The sequence below is a fragment of the Salarias fasciatus genome, chromosome 16 (assembly GCF_902148845.1).
Source record: "Salarias fasciatus chromosome 16, fSalaFa1.1, whole genome shotgun sequence".
Classification (NCBI taxonomy): domain Eukaryota; kingdom Metazoa; phylum Chordata; class Actinopteri; order Blenniiformes; family Blenniidae; genus Salarias; species Salarias fasciatus.
The window spans coordinates 19,733,631-19,761,569 of NC_043760.1; the positions used below are offsets into that span (position 1 = coordinate 19,733,631).

General features: G+C 41.7%; 1 protein-coding gene across 2 annotated transcripts; it reads left to right on the forward strand.

Annotated features, from left to right (window-relative positions):
• The first annotated feature begins 6,086 nt into the window (after positions 1 to 6,086).
• On the forward strand, positions 6,087 to 27,520 carry ikzf2 (IKAROS family zinc finger 2). Of its 2 annotated transcripts, none has more exons than XM_030112157.1 (9): positions 6,087 to 6,324; positions 7,744 to 7,817; positions 8,941 to 8,987; positions 13,848 to 13,949; positions 16,660 to 16,851; positions 17,879 to 18,046; positions 20,879 to 21,016; positions 21,494 to 21,625; positions 22,592 to 27,520. In XM_030112157.1, the coding sequence occupies exons 3-9, from the start codon at positions 8,960 to 8,962 to the stop codon at positions 23,398 to 23,400; spliced, it is 1,569 nt and encodes a 522-aa protein (XP_029968017.1). In that variant the 5' UTR covers positions 6,087 to 6,324; positions 7,744 to 7,817; positions 8,941 to 8,959; the 3' UTR covers positions 23,401 to 27,520. The 2 variants fall into 2 exon arrangements, with proteins under 2 accessions (XP_029968017.1, XP_029968018.1); XM_030112158.1 differs by lacking the exon at positions 6,087 to 6,324 and adding an exon at positions 7,454 to 7,599.
• The last annotated feature ends 419 nt before the right edge of the window (positions 27,521 to 27,939 follow it).

Here is a 27,939-nt window from a genome sequence, read left to right on the forward strand (position 1 = left end):
TTAAAAAATTAAAATCTGAACTTCACTACAACTTAAATTTCACTGATTTTTGATGTGATTTTCATTTCAAGATTTTCTCTCTGGGAATAATAAAGTATTTCCTTTCTGTTCTATTATATTCTACTCTACTGTATTTAGCACAGTACCACAGTTCTACCAAAAGTAATCGATTCATCATATTCCATAACTTTATATCACACACACACACACACACACACACACACACACACACACACACACACACACACACACACACGCACACACACACACACACAAGGTGCATTTACCTAAATTAGCCAGCTTACAGACACTAGAGGGAACCATTTCGCCATTTTACAGCTTGCAGGTCACAGAAGATGATCTCAGGTGTGAGCTTGAATTGAAGTCACCAAGTCACACCACATCAATGATCAGAAATTGCCTCCTTAAAAAGGATAATAAGGAGAGCATACGTGGAATAAGGGAAAGATTTTGGTTACATTATGTTAACAGGAGAAGGTCTCTTGATTATTTTCTTGCATATTGGCCATGCAGCTCTTTGCTAAATATCACAACTGTGATGATGACCTGACATTTTCCTTTATTTACCACAGGACGGTGCTGTCGTAAAAGAGATTGCGAGCAGTTTGCAATACTGCGTAACATAACAGTAAGACAGAGATTTTGTGAGAAACATAACTTTGGTAGTTATGGATGGATTCAGGTACAGTGAAAATGCACATTTTTTGCAGACATACCAGCTCCTCAGGTCAGCAGCTTATCGTGCATCATGACTGCTATTCGAGGTCAGGTGCACCTCTGTATAGTTCACGGGATTTCTGGTTCTACTTTTACATGCAATGTTGCCATCTTCTTTTTTGTTGTTGTTGTTGTTGTTGTTGTTGTTTTTTTAAGTTTAACAGCAGTAAATAAGCCATTCAGTCCGAACGTAACATGTAGTCCAGGAAGTAACGTGTGGTCTCGTCTAGGAAAAGGGAGGCAAGTCTGGCTGAAATTAATCATTGAAAATACTTTGTATAAAAGGGATGTGATGGCGGACACTATTAGCATTGAGCAGGATGTGTTCATGAGTAGAGTTATGAAAAGTACCGAAAGAGAGAGAAAAAAAAATCAACAACAGCAAAACCAAATCTGGGAGAGAGGCAATGAGATCAGGCTGTGGTGACATTTATACAGGTGCAGCCTGATAACCTCAATGACCCCACCTGAACAAATTTAGAGCAAAAAGCAGCTTACTTTTTTTTTTCATCTTTTCACGTTTCCTCATTACAGTGGATAATCTTCCTCCAACACCTTCTTTTCCTTCTTTCTCTTCCTTCTTCAAACCATCATGTCCTCCCTCACTGCATGAACCTCTTAACTTCTCCTCCTCTCATCTGGCAGCTCCGTCTTCAGCAACCTTTTCTGGACGTAGTTATCATCTCTTCTAAACTATCTTAACCTCGTCAGCCAGCAAACTGTCCAACACGAGCCGTACCTTTACTGTTCTCATTCATAATGCTGTCCGTTTTGGTCACTCCCAGTTTAGCCTCCTCTCTTCTAAACCTGGTTCACTCTCTGTCCTGTTGACATTGCCCTTCAACCCAGCAGGGACTCTGAAGAAGTTCATCTGGACTTGCTCATATAAGACATTCTCTCCCAAAGTGGTGTCAAGAGACTGAAACCAACTTAATGAACATAAACCGATGAATCCACCTGGAAAAGGGCGAAGCGTCTTCTTCCACTGATATTGATGGTTGGAACAGTTCCTGAAGTTTTGTTTCTTTGCTCCCTCAAATCCCTGCATACTAATTGCATTACGATCCTCAATCCCTTTCTTAAACATGTTCTCTGTTTGCCTCCTTCTCACGTGCCAGAGCTAAACTCACACAGCACAGGCAGGAAAATAGAAAAGACAGAATTTTCTCAATCCAGTGATTCTATGACCAGAATTTGAAACTGTCATCAATATCAAACCGTCCAACATACAAAAGAGATAGAACTGAACTGCAAGATTGTGCAAGATCAGACAAAAGGACTCCCATCATAAGAATCTTCTTTTTTTTTTTTCACTTCTTTGGCACCTCGGTAAGTTTGAGGAACTTGGAACGTTACATTCATCCATCGTTTAAACCTGAGTGACTCAGCGTTACAAAGAGGCCGAGGCCCAGATGACAGTGGTTTGGCTCCACCCCGAAGAGGCCAGGCTGCATGCTCACCCCTAGATAGACACATGTCCAGAGGCAATTCAACCAACTAAGATAAGATCCGTGTATTTAAACTGCATCCAGAATACCAACACACAGGTAGGAGAGTCAAATCAACCACACAACAGCCCAGAATCAAACCCGTGTCTCCTCCTTTTAAAGCTACACCACAGTGTGGCCTGATACCAATATTATTCCTCCTTTGTTGGCCTCTGAGCTACATGGGAACATCAGACACTCATTTTAAATCGAAAAAAAATCACGATCAAGACACAAACTGAGGGAGAAATGTACCATTTCGTCTTCAACTACATAAGGAAGTCACAAGTAGGTCCTGGTCTGAGGACCCGAGCGACCTGCTGCTGATGCACAGTCGGATCATTTCCGAGATGTTGCTAAAATAAGGTTCAGACCATTGACTGACCCACCCTGAGTGGCCTTCCCCACCAGTACTGCCAGTCAGTTAAATTACTGTAATTACAGTATCGTCTCAAAGTTAGAACAGACTTTGAACACTGCACTAAATGCATATTTTCCTGTTTAAAAGCTCATCCTATTTATGAGTTCTTTTCTGCATAGCAAAATGTACAGTTCATTACAATATCATATTGCAGAACACTACAAAAAAAATCATTGAAATTGAAATTTCATTTCCAGGAAAAAGATCTGAGACAAGCCGCTGCTCTGAGCACTGCTGCATGTTTGAGGCTCCAGCATCAGGTGTGACTGTCAGGATCTAAATCTTATTATTGCTGAACTGCAGACAGTTGGCTGAACATCACTGACAGAGTGTTATTATTGCTGAATCGGATGTGACTTGAATGGCGCATGAACAGTTAAAGTCAGTCAAGAGTCAAGGTCATGTCACGTTCTGTTTGTTCTTACAGTAATCAAAATTTCACTAAATCTCAAATAGATTACTTTAACCTTTGCTCATCTTGCTCTGTGCTTTATGTTTTTGTTCTTACCATCGGTCACACTGGACAAGTGGTCTGGAAATGACTAATCCAGTGAAGCTGGTCTGTCCTTTGATGCTCCTGTAAGTCCACTGTGGCTGGAGCTAAATGGGACCAAGACGCTGCGAACCTGAACTCAAAATGCTTCAGTGTCTGGCGAATTCATTTCCTTAAGTTTTGACAGTGGAATATATTTATAGTAACAAAAATACACAAGCTGTTGAGAGAGAGTGAGATTTCTGATAAACGCAGAGGGCGATCAAGGAGGGTTGAAAAATGTTTTTTCCTAAAATCAAAATGACTTATTAGAAATAACAAGACAGGTGTGATGCAGTCCATTTCCAAATAACATATAACGAAAGACTGTTCCAACTGTTAAAGTTGCAGGTGATATAAACAGACGCCACATCGTGAAATATTGTGCAAAGCAGGCGCCAAAAAAAATGCAATTTATTACTGATTTCTTTTTTTTTCAAAACGTGTGTGTGTTGCAGGGACACATTTTGGCATGTTCACCCTCAGTTTCACTCAGTTCTGTCGCCCCAGTTACGCCTGGAACCAGTTTTTGGTTTGGTTTGACTTCAGGTAAATTTTCACACCTTTCACTATATTATTCACAAACAGACATTTAGAAACTGACAACCACACCTCACAGCCTGATTTACTTTATAACCCATTATCTATTTTCTGATCAGTGGCTTATATTTGACAGGATGTACTGGATGTTTTATTTTCAGTACAGTTCCAAGAGCCAAATTGGAATTACTCTCTCTTCATAAGTTACTTAGAAAGCTTTTAGTGTTTTGAGTTTTTGATTTAATCACTCAAGCAATAACAATAAATTACAGTCATTACATCATGAAAATAAAGATAACTCGCAGTTTTTGACCTCTTCCTGTTCCTGTAACATCGTTCATTCGTATTTGATTTGCCGGAGTTGTTCAGGCTGATATCAGCATGATGGGAAGTTTCTGGTAACATGACACATTTCAACATCTGTTTATGATCACAGCAGTTTTGCCTCAGCCACATCACATCCTGCTCTACAGATTCACAAATCTATCAGCAGGTTCACCCTCTAATGCAGCCGGGCCAGATGTGGAGCGTCACACAACCTTCCCAAAGCCCGTGCTGGAGGAAGCGACAGGTGCGCACGCAGACATCTTCATGCTTTGGGAATGGGATTTAAATAAAGGTGGTGAGGCTCAGGAACATGGCAACTCTGGAAAACTGCAGGGCTCCTGCGTCGACTTTATTACCACTGTACAAAAGAAACAGTTAATCACACCTAGGAGGTGAAAAAAAAAGTTGACAGCTTTATTTTCCAATCACTAAAGTCCTCAGGAAATAACTGGCCCACTGTCAAAACAGCCTCAATTCATCAGATCCAACATGTCAGCTGTTTACTCAGACCTGCTGAGGCGTTGTTGAGAACATCCTCACCAGAGATGTCCCTGTGTGGCATGGAAACGCCGCACAATAGGAGAGCACGGCCCTCCAGAGGACTATTAATACTGCAGGGAGGATCATGGGAACACAGCACCCCTTCATGGACGCTGTGTTCACTGTGCTGCAGGAACAGGCGACATGCAGGCCTTTGTCAGTGACCCACTTCACCAGGGACACTCTCTGTCACGATGGAGGAGCAGAAGATGCCGCTGACCGGGGAGCATCGGTGCAGAGATGAAGCTTCCACAGCAATCAGGCTGACGGTGAAAGATGAAATGAGACTATGGAAACAGTGATTTTTAATCGTTACATCTCTATACATGATAGATTTTTCTTTCAAATGTCAGAAAATAATATATCAACAAATTAAAACACCGAGTGTGAAAATATTTGTACTGTATTGTATTGAAGACAGGAAAATATGTCACCACAAATCTCATTATACTGAACAGTTAACCCTAATATGGCCTGAATTTACCAATGACTTTTAGATTATCACTGACCTCATGTGTGCACTAATGAATTACCACTTTGGTTTAGTAATTATAATTTTAGTTGCCGGTGCCCTCGTGTGTCGTGTTATTCTGGATCTGGTGTGACGTGCCGTGGAGCACTGCTAAGCACTCATGCATAGCAGCAATAAAGTCATGGGTTAAAATATTGGCGGGGCCTTTCTGAGTTTGCATGTTCTTCCTGTAAGCGTGGGTTTTCTACAGATACTCCAGTTTCCTTACACAGTTCTGATGTTTGCCTCTATCGTGTGGTTTCATGTTCCTTGCCTATACTGTATTGTTCATATGGACCAACTCCATCAGCTCCTGCATGATCACTCTGCCCCTGTGTCCTCTGTGCTCCCTCATCCTGATTTACCCCCGATTGCTGTCAGCTGCTCTCCCTTGTCTCAACACTGCCTGTGTGTGCATATGTGCTTGTCCTGTTCATTTGTGTCCACTGTGCTCTATATGCTCACCTCCTTTAATCATCTCCTACCCCCAACCCCCATCATCCCTTAACAGGATGGAAGCCAACAGATTTGATGGATTCTGAAATAATGCTGCCAGGAAAATGTCACTTGAAATTGTTAATATCACATTTATGTTAGATTTTGAATATTGGCAAGTGCATAAGTTATCACATCCCTTGCACTCCTAGATAATGATATCACCATCAAATATCCTGTCTGGCTCTTGCCAGTAGTTATAAAACTTTACAGCCTTGGCAAAATAACAGCATGTGGTTAAAATAACAAATTCTTTCAGTGACATTTTTTCTGCAGATTATTAGGGAATAACTGGCTGAATTTTATAGATGCAGGTGAAATGAAAATGCATATGGGTTTGGCACTTGTGTTTTTGTGCCAATGGCCGCAGCCTTAGAAATAAGAGGCCCCCTTGTAACCTAATCGATTGCCGAGCAGAGAGGCAGACCGGGTCCGCGCTCTGTGATCCGTTTCTCTGTGTCAGACCAAGTTCCCAGAATAGCAACTCGTGCGGGTCGTCTGCTGCCGCCGCCGCGCGCTGCTCTGGTGGAGATGGAGGAGGAAGTCACTGCTGGATTCTGACAACTGTTGCTTTTGCCGCCGCCGCGATCACCGCCGCCACGGAACCGAAGTCCCCGTCAGTGCGCGCTGCGCGGCGCATGTCGGACCAGAATGAATCCTCCTCCGAGCCGAGACGTTCAGCCTGGATCAGTGTGCAACTTCATGGGATTCCATTAACTCCTACATGTCTAAGGTAAATTTAAAAAAAATAAAATAAAAGACAGTGAGAGAAGCATTTCCTGCTTCTACTTCTTTTTTTGTAAAAAAAAAAAGAAACTGCATTAATAGTCCTTTCAGAATCGCTCGTCAATTTAGCGTCCAGACGCCGGGGAGCTGCTGGAGGCGCATGTCTGCAGCGGAGGCAGACAAGGAGCGTCTGTCTGATGAATGGAGAGCCAGACGGGCTCTGCTCTGCTGTAGACTGCGGTGATCGGATAACCTGTTGAATTGCAGCTGTCAGTCAGCTTCGAGCCATGCAGACAAACACAGCCGGCAAAAAAGAAAAATTAATAAATAAATCACTCAGCAGCAGAAACACGGCGCGTTTCCCCAATACAAGAGCAAAAAGTCGACTGACGCTCGCGTTTTTTTTTTTAAATTTTTATTCTCATTTTTATTTATTTATTTTTCTCCAGCTGATGCTTATTTCCAGAGATGCCTGTTGCATGTCAGGTAAACGCACCCTGTCCTTGACGGAACATTTTTCAAAAATGCATTCTTCTCCCACATCACACATGTTGACATGCACATTAATTTGACGTCCTCGAGTCGCGTCGCGCTCTTAACTAGGAAGTCATGTTTAAAAGTGGCAGGCCTACACACGGTTAAAGGAGGATGGATCTTAACTCTTAACGTGTCTGATGGTGCTCTGGCTGAATTCCTTCAGTGATCGTGTGGTTTTAATGTGCCGGAGATCACCAGTTCCCCTCATGGTTTATTTATCCGCCACATCACATTATTCCCATTGTCCGCAGCCGGCAGTCAAAACGCGCGGAGCTCTGCCGGTTCGACCTTGAGTCACTTCTCCACAGTCGCTTTTTTTTTTTTTTTCAAACGTCGTCTGCCCACGGATTTCCAGTCCCTTGGCTGTTGAAAATAGCTTGGCTGCTCCCTGTCGCTATGGCTAATTCCTTAGGAACCGGTGGATCCAGTTTGATCCATCCCTCTCTTTCTTTCCCTCGCCAGCTCGAGGCTTCCCCCTCTCCTTTCCTGCCGCAAAAAGTTCACCGTGTAGGACCCAGCCAGCAGTTGTGAGACTTGTGGAGAAATGTTGTGATTTTTTTTTTTTTTTAACTCGGACGGGACGGGACGGGACGGTACCGGGGGGGTCGTTCTTTTCGAGTGGAAAACTTCGACGGGACGCGCGCACAGGACGCACATTGACGCAGCGACGGCAGACACCTGTTGGACTCTGGATGCGCACCTCAACTTTTTTCTCTTGCCTTCCTGAACGAGGCTCTTATGACTTGTTAGGTTATTTTCATTTTGATGATTGCAACTGAAACATGTTTTGAAAAAGAAGAAATGTACATGCAAATTCCTGTACAGTGAGTAATCTCTCGACGAAAGTAAATTGGACTTCTTTTCTTTTTTTTTTTTTTTGTCTTTTAAGGGAGGTGGAGACGACTCGCCACCCCCTCCCTCCATCCTTGACTGAAATCATCAACTATTTTTGCACACTTGAAGGTAACTGTATGAATCCCTTTTTTATCTGTACTGCATGTTACTTTTATGCATTCACATTTCACTTTAGTTTTAGGGTCATATAAACTCCTCAACTTAGAAAATTACCTGAATTTAAACTAAATGAGTTTGCCAAAGACTGTAAAGTAGCCAGAGATTCTCCATGTAGGCTGATTTAAGATTTCAGACCTTTCATATTTGTGTCAGATTGGTTTCAAATCAATATTTAAAAAAATATCCAAATCTTTTTCTTTTATCTAAGAAGAAGTAAACGTCTTACTCTCTATTTTACCTGGATGATTCTTCTTTCTTTCTCTGAAAGGGTTAAACCTAATGTTTTTTTTAGGGAAGCCAACACTTGTGACACAATAGAAATTTGCGTGACTGCTTTTAGCATTAAGTAAAGTCTGTGACAAGTCTTTCTGGTGCAATCAAAATGTAATTATAACACAGACATTCTATTCATCCAGTCTTTGAACAACGAAAACTCATCAGGCACACAGGATCGACCTCGAGTTCATTTTCATATTAACATTTACTTTTCTCGCCTTTCAAAATTTTAAAAGCATATATGTCATGCAGTTCAGGCTGCACATCTATTTCTTTTTCATAATTTTCTTTAATTTTTTTCTTCATGGATCACCACTGACATCTGTTCACATCAGTGTGACATTAACAACAGAAATGCTTCATTACATCACAAAAAACGGCTCACTATTAAACTCAGCAATAAAGCTATGATTAGGAAGGATTTTTTTTGTGACGAATGTGAAACTAAAACATGATTGTTCACACACTCACACTCACACACACACACACGCTTAAAACAGTTAGTGGGTAGCTTGCTAAATATGCAGGCCCACTTCTCGGAGTGCAAAAATATATTGCTGTTGTGAAGTGTCTCTTCTTGCAAGCTTTGTGTGTTGATACAGTTACTATTCTAAACAAGTGAATAGTTCATCGTGTTCATTTGTGCTCAAGGTTGCTTTTAATAGTACTGATTATGAATAAATGCTGTGTACTCTGGCTCTTATGCTGTAAAACTATGACATTTTCACCCCCAGAAAAGTCTTTTTTGTACCATCCTACATATTTTTCTTAATATGGTTTGTTCCTCCTTTTGCAGCAATCCCAAAGCACTTGAAATGGAGGCCTCTGAAGACTACAGAGCAAGTAAGACCCAGTACCTCTTCCACAGTGTGCCTGACCGGTACCTTCAGCCACAGGACTGTTAAGCTGTGTTGATTACAGGAATGATGAAAACTTATCTGCAAGTTGGTTGAAATACAGATAAGAGAAAAAAGAAAAGCCTAAATAATATTTTGAAATTACACAACTGTAAACATTTCAAGGGATTTTCCCCCAGTGCAGCCTTTTTCCTGTTCAACCCTTAAAGGTAGAGAAACCCGTGCATTAGCAACATCCTGTTGAATGCAGCAGATACTGGATATGTGCTTTGTGGTGCTCCATTGCCCTTTGCTGGTTTCCTTTGGGCAAGTCTCTTGAATGTTTTCCTTCCCCCCTCCTCCTTGCATTTAGCTTGTTTACGCATGTTGTTGATGACATAAGTGGGGATTTTTGCTTCTCCATTGGGGGCTTGTGTCGGTAGGAACGCTTGACAGGTGGGGTAGGGGCGGAGAGGCTCTTCTTTTCCTTGTCCTTGAGTTACCCGCCTCTTGAACGATACTTTTCGAATGCATGTATTTCATCGCAGAGCCACTTGGCCCATTCGGCAAAGTCGGCAAATGCTAAGGACACACTGGCCTCCGGGGGGCGCCACTAAATGGGAAGAAAAATCCACTTCCAATAAAATTATATTCAAACTAGTTATTACTAGTAACTCTTCAGTTGACTCTCACAAACTGATTTAATGCAGAATCCAATTAACATTACGACAAATGATAATACCAAATTCGTCCTTTTGTATGTTGTTTAGTTTTTCTATGTCGTCATTGCATTGTGTCAGTGTAGCTTATTTATATAGTCATTGTGTTGAGATGGCTTGTTGATTGTCATATTTAAGATATATTCCTATTACTCTGATTTTATATTGTGGTGAGGGTATTTCTATTGTATTTCAGATGTTTTGTCATAGTTCTTTGAGCATGTAAATTGAGTGATGTGATATCTTGTAGCTTAAACATGTATGCACATCACTGATGCTGCATATTTGAAGAAATGATTGACTTTATTCGCAGCAGTAACAATTATTTTTTCTTTTAATTTGGCTGTTGCTTAAACAACATGTGTAGGATCCTTCATCATGGGTGCTTTACTGTCTGATTGGGTCCAGTTCAACAGCTCTGTGATCCGGTTAATTCACCTTGTAAATGTTGTGGTGGTGAGATGGACTGCTACATATATACATATAGTGAATAAACAAAAACAAAAGGAATACCACTCACTGTGTTGCAGACTTGTGCAACACGAACTCAGACTGTATTAAGCAAGTCGATGTTGGAAACATTGTACGGGACTTCTAAAAGTGTTGACTAATGAAGTGGCTTTTTTAGCCTGACAAAAGTTTCTCATGGCAGAAGCACATGGGCGACGTTCAGTCTGACTGGCTGGTTCGCAGGTCATGATGTGGCACTAGATATCAATCTGGTAATTATGAGTCCAGCATGTCAACACATAGAGGAATGAATCAAATAAAAAAGACACGCTGTTGAATGTGCTATAAATGTTAGGGAGTAATCAAATATTCACCACTGGTCAAGCTTTTTGAAGACTGATCACATTTGATTCTGATACTCTAACAGGCCCATTTACAGGAGTGGTTCAACACAATTTATCTACAGTTGCAGCAGCAGAGTGTGTAGTGATAAAGTATGGTATAAAGGAGCCCGAGACATCAGTAACGACTGGAGAGAATTACATTTCAACCGCTACACTCACGCTCGTGGCTTGTTGATTCATGAGCTTAGCAGTTGTTACTCTAGATGTTTTGCATTTATTGTTTAGAGCAAATAAAGAGGAACATAAATGGAAATGATAAAAACTGCACTTGTAGATCAGTGTTCTGAAAATAGCAGAAAGTTATGTTATCTATATCGCATTGTGTGCAACATGCAGCCTGGTATCTTTAATAAATGGATGGCACGGACTATTTTGGTTTTAATTTGTGATAGCTGTAGAAAAGAGGCATAAAACATTCTTTTTTAAAATGCCAAACTCTTTATATGTTACTGTTTTGAGCAACATGTTCGCTCTTTGTTGTAATAAGTCTTCCATTATCACACTTAGTTCTACTTTCTCAAGTACAAATTTAGCTCCATCACTCACTCGCTCACATACATAATAATATTTTATCACGTTTGCAATCATTTTCCGAGAGAGAATGCCTAACGGTATCGCGAACACGTAGTTTTCTGTCACACGCACTTTCACTGTAATTGCGCAGGAAAAATTACTCACTCTTTTCTGTTTCACATCTATTTAAGTATCTCTCATTCTCAGTCCTACGTTTGGTGATGAAATATGTATTTCACAATGTTAAAAGTGCAAAAACTACATTAGAATGCCATGTACCAGGTTGCCATTTGCTGAAAAACAAGGGCACCGTTTTCTTTTCCTGGTCTTCTTCTTATTTCCTTAGCAAAGCCAAAGTCGTTCCTGTTAAATGTACAGGTTGACTTATTTTAAAATGTATATATATCTTGCCCACATTAAATTCATATTCGTTTTACAATGCTGCAATTGCTGCAAACAATCATATAGCATGATTTGTCTAAAAATATCATTAAATATTTCGTTGTTAAAGTATATTTTCTCGATTCGAGAGCACTTGTTCCTTAACAGCATCAAGAAACCTCTCTTAAATAGGAAAAAAGTGACAGTGTGTTTTATATGAACGGCTAGTTTGTTGCAGAACTCAGCTATTTTGAAAATATGCGATACAAGACATGTTTTTATGCTGATATATTTGTTGTTACAACTGTTATTTGTCAAGGATAAATCAGTGGCTAACCATTGGCATAAACTCGTCACTAAATGTAAACCGTAGCCGTTCATGTATTGGTTATAATGAGCTTCAGCTTCACCCCAGAACACACTACACACATTACCAGAAGGCATATTTTAATATATATGCGGTGCCTTTTGTATCTGTATATTTTTTGTTCACCGTCTCTGCAGTGTGTTTGTTTCACAAATCAGTGTCTATAAGGAGGAGTTGAAGGTTGACAGGAAAAAAAAAAGGCTCTCATAAAGAGTGACTGGATGACCTTCACTCCAGAACATTATCGTTTTTTTCAAGTCGGCACAGACGTTTCTGAGCCACTTTCTGTGCCTTTTTGTCTTCCAGCAGATGTGTGTAGCTTGACCATCGCTCTCTGTTGCCTCATTGCTGCAGAATGTTGTCCTTTTAAACTACACATCCTCAGTTTAAAGTCTCTTCTCAGACCAAAAACTTTTCCCCATGTCAGATTCCTGAGCCGATGACTGTATTATAGAAAGCATCATTCATTTGGTATCAATAATGAAGTCAGCAATTATCACACCTACAGGGTTTTCTGTGTACACATTTGTTCCTTTCCATTTGTCAGCAGTAAACGCCATCCTAATTTGTCATATTACTCAAACTGTCTTTTCCCTGGCAAGTCTCGGCTGATTGATATCCTCATCTCAGCGTTGATGTGGGTATGACTCACAGATGGACGTCTGAACGTGGAGCACCAACACAAACCCTCAACTGAGTCTGCCTGAAAGCATGAGTGCGGCTGACTTTGTGCCTTTCTGACCTCATTCGAATTAAAACGGAAAGATAAACTCGAAGAATATAACATTATCAAAGCAATAACCCCCTTTTTTGTTTTCTAGTAATGCCCTTTAGATGAGGACTCATCGCTGAAACTTTATGAACGTGCAGAAATAAAACAGCCCTTGAAAGTTATTTTGACCACACAGTCAAAATGTGGTCATTCTGAACTAAGACGCCCTAAAAGAATCAATTGATGAACCTATTTAATCGCCTTGGTGCGGTGTGTGACGACGCATCTGTCAGCATCTGTTACAGTAATGGAAAATCCTGCATGACAAATCTGGGCCACCCCTGTCTTCAGGACGGCTCTGCCAGCGCTGGTCACCTGAGATTTCCTCCAACCCCAACCCGTGCAACCCGAGCCCACACTCAGGGATTGTGTCATGGACAACGTCTCCCAGTAAGCCCCACTCAGTGCGGCGGCCGCCGCCACAATGGAACAATGCCTCCCTGGAGTCTGTCAAATGAAGCCGAGCCGTCACAGCAACAGCAGATCTGACACATCTTTCTTTTTCATGTTTGAGGATTCATTTCAGCACCAACAAATTGGAAACATGGCATTCTTATAGAAGTTTCTAATGTATTGCTGCCCTTTGATCTATGGGTGCATCTATTTTAAAAGCTGGAGGCGTCGAAATGTGTGGGGGTTTTTTTTTTTCCACATTCATCGGTATTCTTGAAAGAAAACCTTTAGTGTCTTAATTGTAGAGGTCGACTCGTGGTTCCTAAAGGATCTGACACCTGGGTCAGGAGGAGTGTTTGCCTGTTGCCACTGCATTGTCTGAGTGACCCTGATGGGGCCGGGCTGTAAGGGGATAAGGGATTGGTTTGCTCTCCCTCTGAGTGGACACTGGGCTATCCATAGCATGGGTTTTGTACAGACTGCTGAGGGGATGCAATCTGATCCACCTTCGCTGGACGTTCGCTTCTCATAGGTGCATAAAAAACACTCGCCGTCTGCATTCTCTTTTTTGACCTTTATTCTGACCATCGAGGTTGGGATTAAAATAAGACCTAAACTTCAATAAAACAGAATTAAACGTACCTCTCTGTGTAGTGGAGGAGATGTTTGGTCGTCAGTATTTTTCTGTCTCTGCCTGTACTGAAGCAGTTAATGACAAAAAGTCTCATCCTTTCATGTGCGAAATGCAAGCTGAATAATAAAGATCATACGTAACAGTTCTCCATGTTTTCACCAAACAGCGGTGTTTGTTCTACAAGCGCCGCATTGTAAAGCACAATGAGGATTGCTCTGTTTCTGTGTCTCCCAGGTAACGGACAGTGCTCTCCCGGTAAGGAGAACTCGAGAATGTTGGCGGATATGTCAGCACCTAATGGACAGACGGTTCCTCAGGGTCCTAATTCCCCCAGTGGTGAGTGCTCAATTAACAGAAACGCCGCTCGGTAATCTGTGGCGAATAAGTGCAGCACACTCTTTCTCTCTCGCTCTCTGTCTCTCATTTCTCCCCCTTCATGTTTTTAGACGCACATATACATAAATATATGTAGGCAATATATATAAATTGGCTACAATAGTAGCTCATTCGCATTAAAAAGCTTTCTCAGGTAGGAAGTAATGTATTTAATATGCAGCTTTGAAGTGAGACGACAACAGAAGAAGGAAAAAGGCACACATTTTTAGACCTGAATGCAGTGTCTGGGTAATTAGGACAAATTCAAATAAGATGAGCTGCGGCATGAAACAAGAAGTCCACCAAATAGGACAGTTGCAGGCTGTGTATCAAGAGTCCTGTAACTTGTCCGTCTCGGCTGGCTCTTTTTGTCGTCTGTGATCCCAAGAGGTGTTGACAATCGTACCTTTTAATGTGATGACAGACTCGGCGTTTGACAAAAGCAAGTATGAGGTAGGAGTGAGTTAGGAGTTTCACTCAGTGTGTGGGCATTGCTTGAGCAGCTTTACTGAATGCAGTTTATCTTAATCAAGTCCGTAACGCTAAACAAACAGATAAAATAAATATACAAGTTGTTTCTACAGTGATACATGTGCAAATTGTTGTCATGTGGATTTTAGCGTGCTGAATTTGGTGCGAAGTGTTGCAAGGCGACCCCCGTATCTTTAATCATCTCGACATCACCGTGAAGCAGCAGAGTTAGAAAAAGAGAAACGGCGACGGAGGGGAAGAGCTAGAAAAGGGGAAGCTCCTCTCCCACAGGTTTTAGAGACACAGGGAGGCGGGCTGGGCAGTGGCTTTCACAGGGAGATACTCTTCACCGATAAGAGCTGTTGTCATGTTTAAAAGTTGCCCAACACGTTTGTTAATTGAGGGTATGTTACAAAAGAAGCGCAGCGGTTGAGAAGAAGCATGGAAAAATGTTAAACTTGTGAATTTAAAGAGAAAAAGTCCAGCCTTTTTTCCCCCTTTACCCATAGGGCTTAGTGACAGGTAGCATAGAAAGTGTGACAAAACCTCAACTGATCCTCATTCTTGTTTTCCTCTAGTTTTTGTCACACTTATATGCAGTGGATCACAAATTGTGTTTCTCTTTATCTGAAAGAGTATTGAAAATAAATCCGGAAAAAGAAGAAAAAAAAAAAACTGGACTCATGCGATTCTCCTTGGTGCTTTTGTCGCTCCAGCCACTTCAAGTGTATCCTCATCGGACTACTCTTTGCATTCCACTCTGCCAAACTGGAGAGACAGATGTAAAGATGCAATGAGCTGAATAGCAAGGACGCTCAGGTCTGCCTCGTGTTGCCAGGATACAGCTGTCAAAGACGAGGCTCGATTGCACCTTCGGTATTGGGATAAGTGTTTCTGTGAACAAAGTGTGGCCTTGGAAACATACAGTATCGGCTCAAGGAACAGACATTCTTTCTTGATAGTCGTCGCAGCGGTCTATAAGTGATACGTTACTAAATTCATCCGTCCATACAGGCCTCTGAGTGTTAAATGATTGTAGCCTCGGAGCCGGAGGGGACAGTTCGCAGACGCGAGGCTTCAGTCAAACTCCCACATGTGCTCGAGCGGTGATTACGGCCCCTGTACGTCCCAAAACAGGACAGTCAGGATCAGTGAGTTTTTGCTCGGATAGTACTGGGCTTTTTGCTCAATATATCAAAGAGGCTGTTTTTTTTTTTTTTTTTTTTTTTTTTAGTGTAGTGGTTAAAAGAAACTGCTCTCACATTACAGCTGATTCTTTTCTGTCTGCTGCGATATTCCAGGGTCAAATGTACTGTGATGCAACAAACTGAGTCACGTTCCATCACATCTGTGAGGACTATATTCAACCACTTGTGTTAATCAGTGTGTAGATGTATTGTAATTCTTGTATTTTTGATCATTTTTCTCATATTTATTTTATCAGCATATTTCTCATCCATTCATAAGTACTTTCAGACGTCTGTTCTCTAATCAGCTGACATTTGGGACAAAACCGCTGAGGGACCGTGGTAAAGTGTTGCTCTGTGTGTTGAAAAGGCTCCTTGTAACTTTTTGGGTGTATTCACCGAGCACTGCTGACAACCTTTTGTGTATTACTGATTGCTGTTCACTGCCGGAGCTAAATCATTTCCCGCCACCTCCCACATCCACACGCGCATGTTATTGCACAATCATCTGCCCTTGTCATCCAGCCAGTCTCCCATTGCTAGTCAGCGGCGGCAGCGAGCGCTGGGCCTCTGACACTCCTTTTCTCCCCAGGGACAGCCGCGAACCAACCCAGCCTGTTTCTTTTTCTTCTTGTCACCTTGCCAGTCCATCCTCATCCTGTCTCAGACTTGAACTTCCGAGTTAAAATGTCATTTAGGTGTCTGTTCGGCAGGGAGGCCAAGCTTAAAACTCTTTATTTTATCTTCAGAATGAGATGAAAATAAAATTTCCTACTTCAGTTGTCAACTAACTTGACCTAATTTAAAATGAAGCACAGAATATAAAGATTTAACGTGAAAACATTTGGATGTAATCACGCTATCAACCCTTTCCCTGGGTCAGGCTGGGTTCATGATTGCCTTTGTGAGCATTTTGTTTGGTAAAAAGCCATTAATGGCACTCCCAGAAAAAAAAAAAAAAACACCTGCTGTAAACTGAGCATCTCAGGATTGCCGTACGTTTTGTTTGACAGAGCTCACAATAAAGCAAGAGGAGGAAACTGCCGAAGAGGCCGACAACAGCAGCCCGGCGCCCGAAGAAATAAGCCAGGCAGGCGACGAAGGAGCGGCGCTGGAGGAGTCCATGAGCGGCAGCCCCGGCAACACTCAGGACGGCTTATCTGGGTCAAACGCCACCGCTGATGGAGGAAATCGCCAACCAAACGGTACCAACCGAAATTCCAAGCATTTAAAATTCACAAAAGAAACTGGATTCTCTGGATCCGTCACCATATGTGTTCAATACCTACTGACAGTGGAACGTCTGGTTTTCTAAACATTCAAATAGTATTTATAGAGTTTCTGATGTGAGTCAGAAATGATTCGTTCTCCTCGTCTTTGGGTGTAGAGAGCCGTCTTTCTTTTTTTTTCTCTTTGGAAGACAATAGTTTAGTCTTGGACTTATTACCAAGGAAAAAATATCCTTGGAATCCCCCGCAACCTGTTTTAACTGACGCCATGACTGCTGTGTTTGTCACAGCATTAGGATCATGTTTCTCTTTTCCAACTGGCTGCAGATCAAAAGATTTGCCATTAGGGCTGGAGACGCTCGTCCACTTGATAGATGGTTGACTGTACACAGTGTCGGACCTCGACACACACACGTCTCCCGACAGGCTTCGGCTCATCACAGTATATTCAGATCGTGGTGTAACTTTACTTTTAGTTCAAAGAGAAAATCCGCCAGTGATTTTATAGGATAGGTGTGTCTTTCCACGCTGTTATTTTACATGTCTCAAATTTATGAGCTGACAAAGAGACCTGAAGTAAACACGTTCTCATTTTCAAAGGTGTTTTTTGGAACAATCTGCAACATTCTCGCAATAGTTCTAAGTTTTAGCATTGTGTCCTGAACTGCAGTGGAATTGGGTTCAGCATCGCTTTAATCTGTTATTTCACTTACATGCTTAAAAAAATGTAATTTTATTCTGGACAGAATACACAGTGTAAAATGTCTGAGTAAGCCCTTTTCAACTCAGATGTTTAATACAAGTAAAATGAATGGAGTTTCTGCTGTTGTCTATCTGGAGACTATAGTATCGGGGCCATCGGCTGCAGCATGTAGCTGTTGGTCGCAAAACTGCAATGAGGCAAATGAACCCTTTCAGAAAGAGAACGGTCTTGTGCTGACTTGTCGATAAGATTTCCTCCGCATTGACTGTGGTCTCGACTTCTCGTGCTCTCTCGCACCAGGAGACAGGCCGTTCCAGTGCAACCAGTGCGGTGTGTCGTTCACCCAGAAGGGAAACCTGCTGCGACACATCAAGCTGCACACGGGCGAAAAGCCCTTCAAATGTCCCTTCTGCAGCTATGCCTGCCGGCGGCGCGATGCCCTCACCGGACACCTGCGGACTCACGCAGGTGAGTCTCGGCTTCTTTTCCTTTCCTGTTTCTGGATAACTTGTGCTGATTTCTGTGAAAAATGTGAGAAATCCTATAAAAAAAAAACCCGCCAACACTGTGTTTTTTTTTGTTTGTATTGAAATGTGGAGCTTAACTTTATCTTTTCTGTTAATACGCCTGGTTACTTTTCTTTGTGCAGAGCTCAAAACAGAGTAAAGTCAGACCTTTCTCCCATTTCTTGAATTTTCTTTGAAAGAAAAGAGCAACCTGCGAGCTTCGTACGCACCTCTTCCCTTTATGCACGGTGTTTTCACACGTAATGCTCAGGACACAGCTTTATATTATTTTTGGATGGCTGTTTTCTTGTGTGCATGCTACAGATAGCGCTGTGAGTGTTTTGTGGTTAGGTACCAAGGACGCGCTGTTCCTTAGTCGCTTGACTCGCTCGGGAGGAAACTATCTGTATGTTGAGAAACCCACGAGGAGCACTGGTTGTCTCTCTAAACTGTAACCCACTTTCCTATCAGAGGATGTGCTCTCCCCTCTGTTTCGCCTTTGAAATCAAGGTCAGACAATGCTGTCATTTCTGCCTGTGATGCCTCCAGAAGGGTTCACTCAAACGCAGTTAGACAAAGAGGCCGTGTTTACGTGTGTGTCTGTGCATTTGCTTACAATTTGTCTTTGTTTAGAGGCCCAGCGTTTCTTCCTTATGCTTCGTTTATTTCTTGAGTGCACTTTTCTTTTTTGTCTTCTACCAGCGGCCATGACCACTCTCCTGCTTTCACTTCCTTTGTTGTTCACCTGAATTTGTTCGCTACAACTTACAACGCCGGTTTTTCTGTCGTGAAACGGCAAGCTTTTTTGCTTTTTGTTCGGTGGGAATTTAAAGGAATTTGATGTTGCCAAAACACGTCGTCCCGACGCTCTCCTGTCCAGGGACTCTCTTCTTAATCTCTCAGAGCCACAAATCTGGCAGTTCTGGTCTGATGCCCTTCCAGGAAAAGCAGTTGCAGTGAAAAACACACTTCAGACGAGAAAATTCAAGTAAAAGTCAGTGAAGAAAAGCAGAAGGCGAGACTGATTCCAGCTTTTCTTACTGAGGTTCAGTTGATGGGTGAAGATATAATGCGCAAAAAAATCAGGACTGAAGAGGCAAACAGCTTCACATATTTTTTTTTTTAAATCTAAACTTGTGCAAGTTCCTATTTATTAGCCAAATGCAATCAGTCAAGTGAGTCTGAGTTCACAGCGTGGACCATTTGCATGAATAAGAATAGCAGCTGAAAGGTGGATTCTTCAGGTCCGTCCAACATCTGCACAAGGTTGTGTGTGGGTGGCTGTATAAATATGAAAAAAGTAATGAAGTCTATAGCGTGTGTGCGCTCGCGCGTGTGTGTATGAACAAGGGAGTAATACTTGATTTAATACTGCCTACTTCACCGGCAGAGCTTCACGGCTGGAAAGCAGGAAAGAAAATTAATTCCGTGATGACGTTTAATGCCGAAATAACTCTTTCATTGCCCTGAATGAGTATTGTTGCAGTGACCCTGCAGGTACGCCTACTCAGGCTTCAGTAATATTGAAACCTTTTGTCATTAGCCAACACATTTCTTTTTGTGTCTCAGTTTACATTCATACCAGAAAAATAAATGATAATAAACCGCAGTTTTGAGTTTGATCAATACTATGTCATTCATAGACTGAAAAACAAAAACTGCTGAATGACATATGGAGCAGTGTGACCTATTATCATTTCACATGATTCACTAGAAGGAAAAAACAGACGCTAGATTGGCCATGACAGGTCATATCATTGTGTAACAAGTGGGTTTTTGTTATTCGTGCAAATCACCGTCACATTAATTTACCTTTAGACATCGTCTTTGTCAGCTTTGAGACCGTATGGGAACAAAAAGAGACTGGATGTTTGTGTTGATGTGTGAATTATCACCTTGCTTTAAACGTGCGTGTGCACGCTGTGTGCTGCATGCGCTCCAGTCTCAGAAAAGCTCTGGATTCATCTGCACAGCCAGCCAGTGTCTCACCGAGCCGCTCATGATGTAGTCTGGGTAACATTGGTATGCTTATGTAGCCACCGGTTCACTCACTGCGGCCCTTTATGAGTCACCACGTTACTTCTGAGAATAGCTGAACACAGAAGAAGTCCTCCTTCAGCTGTGACTTCTTCTGTGAATTTCGTTTTAATATAGTGTGTTGCAACCGTCTCTTTTTAAAGCCAACCTTCATTGTGAAATTTTTTTCTTCCTCACGTCGATTAAAACACAACTTTCATGTGAAAGTTTTCAATCTCGGTTTAATACTTTCAATCCTACGGTTCAAAGGAATCGTGGGGCGACTTTGGTAGAGGCAGAGCATATGTCTTCATCTTTCCACTTGTCTCGGCAGGAAGGATTCGATTAGAATAGAATTGACACAATGAATCACTCTCCACCTCCATAGCAGTTTAACTTTGGAGTCAGTTTCCTACCGCCACCATGGGATGCATGATCAACTCCGACAGTGGGAGTGTTCCGTGTGTTTCACAGAGAAAAAGCGTTTTGAAATGCCGTCTTCATGGCGCTGCTGTCTCTCTCTCTCTCTCGCTCACTCTCTCTCGCCCACCACTTTCTTGCCTCTCTGTCTGGCGATAGTCGTGTGGAATCCTCACACTAGTAGTGGAAACCTCCGTGATCTCAGAAGCTCGCTTCTGCTTTGTTTGTACTAGTGACTGATCGCAGCATGTATTACTACGCACTGACTGAATACTGCGGCATTGGACGCTGCCCACTCGCTCTGTGTGTAGCCGTGAATGAAATTGATCACCACTGCCTCGAATGTCTTCACTTTTAGTTGGCAAACCACACAAGTGTAACTACTGTGGGCGGAGTTACAAACAGCGCACATCTCTGGAGGAGCACAAAGAGCGCTGCCATAGTTACCTGCAGGGCATCGGCTTGGATCCCTCCACCAACGCTGGCCCTTACACAGGTAAAACCCGGACTGAAATTATAGCTATGGATTGGTACAGCAACCACATAGATCATTGCATCACGAAATCTGATTTAATGCACATCTTTAAAAGACACAAACACATACTGCTATGAACAAAACTACGCTATGGAACTATGAGAAATTAACACAACAACAGCTGTTCTCCATGAAAAATTGGTTTCTTCAGCTCATTATTTTGAGATCAAAAGGAAGTCTGACTTCCGTTTGAGCAGTTCTGACCATGACCTTTAGAGGATCGTCAGTCTTTTGATTCAGATTCGCCCTGAAACTTTAAAAGTTAAGACAATAAAGTAAATACTAAAGGGCATTGCTTCAGGATTCAAAACTACAGAGACCAGATTTTGAATGAAAATTAAGTGATCCTCCAATTATTTTGAAGCCATCTCACCGGTGTCTTGTCTAACGACCAATCTGTGTTTATCCTCTTGTTGTTCGTCTTCTTACTCATCCAAGGCGACATCGTGAAAGAGCCGAGGCCCATGGCAGAGGTCAACTCCATGCACGCCTTCGATCGGCCTCCTGTCATTGAAAGGCTGCACAGCAACGTAGGGAAGAGGAAGAGCACCACGCCACAGAAATTTGTGGGTGAGTATTTTCGTTTCTAGCAAATCAGCAAGTATGTAGTTCTGCAGAGCAGAAAACCAACAAGATAGACGGTTATCTATTTTTTTTTTTTATTGCACTTGCTTTCAGTCTGGTATTGAGTTGATTTCTTTTTTTTTTGGTGGTGGTGAATGTGGTTTTTACCTCAACCTAAAATGAAGTTATGTAACTATTTAGTTAGAATTGTTATTGTTTCATTTGTGCAAGCTGATGTTGGGTAAGTCGAATTGAGGAGCCTGACAGTGGATTCATCGGATCATCCCTATACGACCAACTTTGCATTTCACTTTAAAAACAAAACAAGCGCACTTTTTTAAAACATTTTTTTTCCTTCAAGCTCAGTATGTATGAAATCAAACAGTATATTCACCAAACTGCAAGCCCGCCCTATTTATATGCACGGTTTATTTATTTTTACCACAATATTAGACAAAGAAATCAAACAAGCCAGAGCGAGCATATGACTGAGAGATGAGGAAATGTTGTTTTCTCTCTCTCTCTCTCTCTCTCTCTCTCTCTCTCTCTCTCTCTCTCTCTCTCTCTTTCTGTGGTTACTTACACCTGTAACTTTGCCATTTCTCTTATCGAGAGAAAACAGCTCACCGCATCCCTGTTTTGGAGGGGTTAAACAGCGCAATAGTTGATGGATGGGGCTTTCCACCTGATTAGACGTGAACATTGAGTGCAAAATGTTAAAAACAGGACGCAGAATATCGGCGGATACAATTTGGTCTTCTTAGGAAGGAAGTGCAAACCTGTGCTTGCGTTCGTGCCAATTATTAGTTTCTTTTGTTTTGCAGCTTCAAGAAAGCTGATTTCCTTCTTTTTCTATCACACCTTTTTTTTTCTTTTGTCACAAAATATATTTTTTTGCATGACTTTGAAATCTCACTTCCTCCTCACAGCAGACATAATATTTCTGTATTTTTTTTTTTTTTTTTTTTGCAGGTGAGAAGATGGTTCGCTACGGCTACCCTGAAGTCGGCTACGAGATGGGCCTGAAGTATGAGAAGCAGGCCGAGCTGATGCCGCCGCACATGATGGACCAGGCGATCAACAACGCCATGACATACCTGGGATCGGACACTCTGCGTCCCATGCTGCACCACCCGGGCCCTCCCCTCGCCATGTCGGACGTGGTGCCCATGGTCAACCCCCTCTTCCACCACGTCCCGCTGCTGGGCCACCGTCCCGAGCGCAACTGCGACGCGCTGCCGTCGCAGCCGCCCCACCCGCACGAGTTCCCCGGCCACCCCACCTCCAACGGCCCCAGCGCGCTCACCAGACAGGGCAAGCTGCCGCCCCACCTGGGGAACGAGGAGTCGCCTAGCAACAGCGGCGTGGAGTCCGCCGACTCGGCTCGCAGCAGCCCTCAGGACCGGCCGGGTTACCATAGCAGCGGCGCCCCTCCCGGCCTCAGGTCTCAGGCCAGTCCGGCGGTGGTCTACTCAGGTGAGAGAGTCCGAGACGCGTCTCCCAGGAGTGCGGCGGGAGTGGGCGGCGGCGTGGCGCGGGCGGCCGCCGAGAGGCCGGCGAGTCACGAGGGCGTGCGGGTGTTCGGACGAGAGGGTCACGAGCTGCGGGCCTTCCAGTGCGAGCACTGTCGAGTGCTCTTCCTGGACCATGTCATGTACACCATTCACATGGGTTGCCATGGATACAGAGATCCGCTGGAGTGCAACATCTGCGGTCACCGGAGCAAAGACCGCTATGAATTCTCCTCTCACATAGTCCGCGGTGAGCACACTTTCCAATAATCAGGACGGGGGAAGACAAAAACAGTGAAAGGAGCAATAGCCTGACGTCCTTCCTCGTCCCCTGTGAGACTGCAGACTTGAATGGCACTGTAGACAAGTGTAGCACAATCACAGACTCCTCTCTAAGCTACTTTTTGTGAATCTGAACAGTTGAACAATCACATGAAGGTACGGGCCAAAGACACATTTTCTACTTATTTAATTAATTATTACACAAGAAGGAAGGTACTCTTTTTTTTTTTTTTTTTTTTCTGTCTTAAATGAATCGAACAACAGAGCAGCTGTCACGTTGGTTTAAAGAGGTTGTTTTTTTATTGTCTTTTTTTTTCTAAGACCTCTTAAGAAGACCCCCCAACCCCCCCCCCCCCCCCCCCCCCCCCCTGCATTTTTCGCTCGCTGTGCTTCTTGTTGTTCGCTGTTGAGATGAAACGGTTTTGAGATGCTGTATGACAGGAGCGTGTTCCTGGTGTGTGTGAACTCTGTGCTGTTGGTAAAAATGAGTTTCTATTCTGCAGTAGGTATACTCAAATTCTTCAGTCCAAACAAACCGAACACGTTGGAATATTACTGGTCAAATAATGTACTGAAAAAAGTAAAGCATCCAGTCGGGATTGTAATGTTTTGTATCCATTTTAACTCATCTATCAGTGGGTTATTGAACAAGTACATTAATACTTGGACTGCTGTAGTAACTAAGCAGTTGCTACTTGGGAATTGAATGCAGCATTTACTTTTTAGAGACAGTCTTTGAGAATTTAAATAAGTTAAAGGTAATGCACTTTTTTCAGACGGGTACACCAGTAGAAGGCTTGAATGTAATCTGTAAAGAGTGTCAATACAAGTTAGATACAATTAGAAACCGGGAACAAAACTTACATTTACGAATGTATTTTAAATTTCAAGACCATTACTTAAATGCTGATTTATTACTGTATCAAGAGCTTTTATTTATTTATTTTTAACAATACAGTAACAATACAACTTCCTCAGCAAATGGCCAGTGCCCATCAGCATGGAGCTTTCTTTACAGAACTCCAAAGAGAGGTGTCATCAATTTAATTACCTTTTAAACTACAAATGGTGAAATATGTCCTATTTTATTTGTTTGTTTTTTTTCCCACAAATTTTAAATGATGTGTCAAAACATCCATATACTACACTCCGGTGTGCTGTTTCATGGAGTGTTCTATAAAGACCTACAATTATTCTGTCAGATGTTTGACACAGTTAAACAAACCACACTCTGTATGTCATGCATGTTCTCAACCAACGCTGGAGACATGTATCAGGAATTCTTTATGTGATCTCATCAAAATCCAGATGTATTGATTTCTATATAAATGGAACAAAAGGAGAACTTTGACATCACTGAATTAATGACTGAATGAAATAGGTTCTAAATTGAGAAAATTAAACAAATAAATGTTTCTGTGATATATTTTATTGTGAAACATACCACAAATCTTTCTATTTGTAGGTTGTGAAACTGGATTTTCTGCTTGTATTGACACTTTATGTCAGTAATATATTCAGCCTCTTTTCAACTTTCCACTGACAAAAATGTATTGATCATGAAGCAGAAGCACACAAGAAGATGCACAAGAAGAGTGTTCTCCAAAACTTGTTGACCTCAAAAAGTTTCAGCCGTGACCGTCTCCTTTTCATCGTTTCTTTTCTCTGCATTCCGGAGGGATCCATACAAACAACTGGCTATTTGTTTAGTCCCTGTGTTGCTCCTACACAAAATATTACATCCCATGGTGACTCAGTTGTGGTTAAATCTCTCTTAGATATACACGAATGGTTTAGAAGGGAGAGAAAATAAAAGCTTGTGAAAAACTTTTAATTTTCACATCTTAAAAAAAAAAACAAAAAAAAAAACCTGAAGGACATTTAGCAACTTGGCTTCATTAATGGAAGCGGATTCAAAAGCGGACAAAGATGCAGCTCAGCATCCTCTCTGATGTACCTCACTCTTCATGCTGTATTGCTTTTATTTTTTTTTTTTTTTTTATTTTTTTCGATTGAATCCATCTTGTAATGATGGCTGGATGGCTGGCTGTATGTGTGTATGTACGCGTGTTTTAGCAAAGCAGATACATGCTTGTACTTCAGATCTTAATATCATCTTTCATTTGATTTGTAGATGACAAACATTACAGGGAAACAAAAAAAAAAAAATCGACATTTTACTGAAGCTGAATTGTTGTCGAATGGTAATTGCGTTGGCTTCCTGTTGTTCTCGTGTGATCTGATTTATTTTTTAAAAATGGCCTCTCCTGCTCCTCACGAACAGCTTACAGGCACGTGCGCGTTGCTTTGATGCTTGTGTGTGACCATTTGCAAAGAGGATGAGGAAAGAGACAGCTTGAGCAAGCGGAAGAGTCAGGGCAGCGTGGTTTGTCGTCGCACTGCCCTCAAGGTACTTACCAAAACTGTGTAGCATTCCAGATCACCTCTAGAAACCTCTCACATTTGAAGCTCCTGTGTATTAAAATGTAAAAGTGGGAGATTTCCATCTCCCGATCACCTGCAGTACACTGAAGGATTACAGGTTTTGATCCATGAGGCCAGTTTCTCTCCCTGTGAAAGGACTCGGATAAGACTGGTACAGTTGATCATGCACTTTATGTCTCTTTGTAGGCAGCGAGTTCTTTTGTTTTGTTTTGTTTCTCAGTTTTTTACGGTGAAGTTCAGTTACAATGGAAGCCGGTGATTGACAGAACACAGGTCAGTCCTTTGAAGAACAATCTCAGAGCAATCTTCATCTTCACGGAGGTTTTTCTGCCGCCCTGTTTGATCAACACAATCTTTTGTTACTGTTTTACCAATGTACAAGAAGTTTCCAGCATCAGACGCAGTCGATTATGCTCGAAGGTTAAACTCAGTTACTTTTTTTTTTTTCTTTCTTTTTTTTTTTCACAATATAATCAAAAGGCAGCTTTTTGTCTGTTTACACGTTGCTTCTTTTATGCGCAAACTGGCGCCCAGCTAGCATTAAAAAGAAAAGAATTGAAAAAAAAACTTACTGTTTGTAAAGTGTTGGCATTGAAGATTGTTTACATCTTTAGCTTTGACGAAGTCTACACATTCCTGTATATATTTGTTTTCTGAAAAAGCCTTAGGGGTCCTCAAAAATGAACATGCCCTTTTATTTCTCCTAATACTGATTTGTTTTCTTAAATACTTATTCAGGAGAACAAAAATACAAGGAAATCAATTAAAAATCAACATTTTTCAGTATTTCTCCTTCTTTCGGGTTTCATTTGGGCTCCGAGAACCTTTCGCTCTGTCTATATATTGATAGACTGATTTGGTTTATCATATTTATCTTGTAAAAAAGACCGTAAGGGCTTGTTTCTATAGAAATTTTTGAATTGAAGCAGCCATAAGAACAAACAAAGGTTGGAAAAACAAAAAGCGAGAGACGACTTTACTTGAAAATCATATTCATTGTTGCAAACAGTGGGGAGGATTTTTTTTTCTTTCTTTTTTTTTTTTTTGTAAATTTTGACAGTGAGTGTGCTAAATGTCTATTTTTCTGCTGAAATGTTGATACAGATAGTTTTGTGACCTTTGTGTGTTTTAAAAAAAAAAACATGTTTACAAAAATGTAAAAGGCAGGGTTCCGGGTGCATTGTATTTTTTAAAGAAATAATAAACTGTATATTTTGGCATTGCATATCAAAATTATACAGGAACGTGTGCTGATTGATCAACTCTGATATGGACTGCAACTTTCTGATGCGAGGGCTCTCAGGTATTTGCATAGGTCGTGTATTTTTATGTCCTAAAATATGTGATTTATTTATCAAAAGGATGCACATCAGTTGAGTTTCTTGGTTTATTCCTCTTGACCTGAATCAATGTAACACTGAATGCGGTGAAGGAAGTCGGACGATTGTTTTTACATCAGTGACCTTAAATGAAGACACACTGCTGTGAAGAACATGTATATTCTGAAAGCATGAGTTTCTCCTGATCAAAGAAATGGTTTTGCTCTTTCGCCTGTTTTGTGGCCCCTAAAACAGGAAATCTAATGTACTCTTGTATCATTTTCTTCTGACCATGCAAAAATGTACTTTACTTGCAATTAAAACATTTTATTGTTGAAAATCGGCTCTGATGTGAGCGAGTTGGCCTTCATTTGTACCAGCAGGGTTACAGTGCCCGTTTGAAATCCAGACGATCGAACAGTGGGCCGATGGAAGTTTGTTGAAACTGGGTTAACATTCAGTCTCTCCACTGTTTAACTCATTGAGATTTTCCCTTGAAATGCAGGTCTTACTGTTCAAAAACATGTAAATCAGTAAATTTCAACGTGGGAAATGGCCTTGACATGTTAATTAGATGCTTTAAATTTAAAATATTTTGCTGTTGGTCTTTCTAAATCTGTAATTTTGTGCAACACTTGAGTTGGAGTCATTTACAACCAAATATTTTCCATTTAAAAAAAATGCTGATCGGACTGATCAAGCTGCTCTAATTAGAAAATTACCCGAAACATCTGCTTTGTGCTCAAACTCCCCTTAAAAACAG

What these genes read in the sequence shown, in the direction of transcription:
- ikzf2 (XM_030112157.1), top strand. Translation starts at nt 8,960, where the DNA reads ATGGAGGCCTCTGAAGACTACAGAGCAA. An exon ending in GGGTCCTAATTCCCCCAGTG is followed by an intron (nt 13,950 to 16,659) that starts GTGAGTGCTCAA and finishes TTTGTTTGACAG; the next exon opens with AGCTCACAATAAAGCAAGAG. An exon ending in AGGAAATCGCCAACCAAACG is followed by an intron (nt 16,852 to 17,878) that starts GTACCAACCGAA and finishes CTCTCGCACCAG; the next exon opens with GAGACAGGCCGTTCCAGTGC.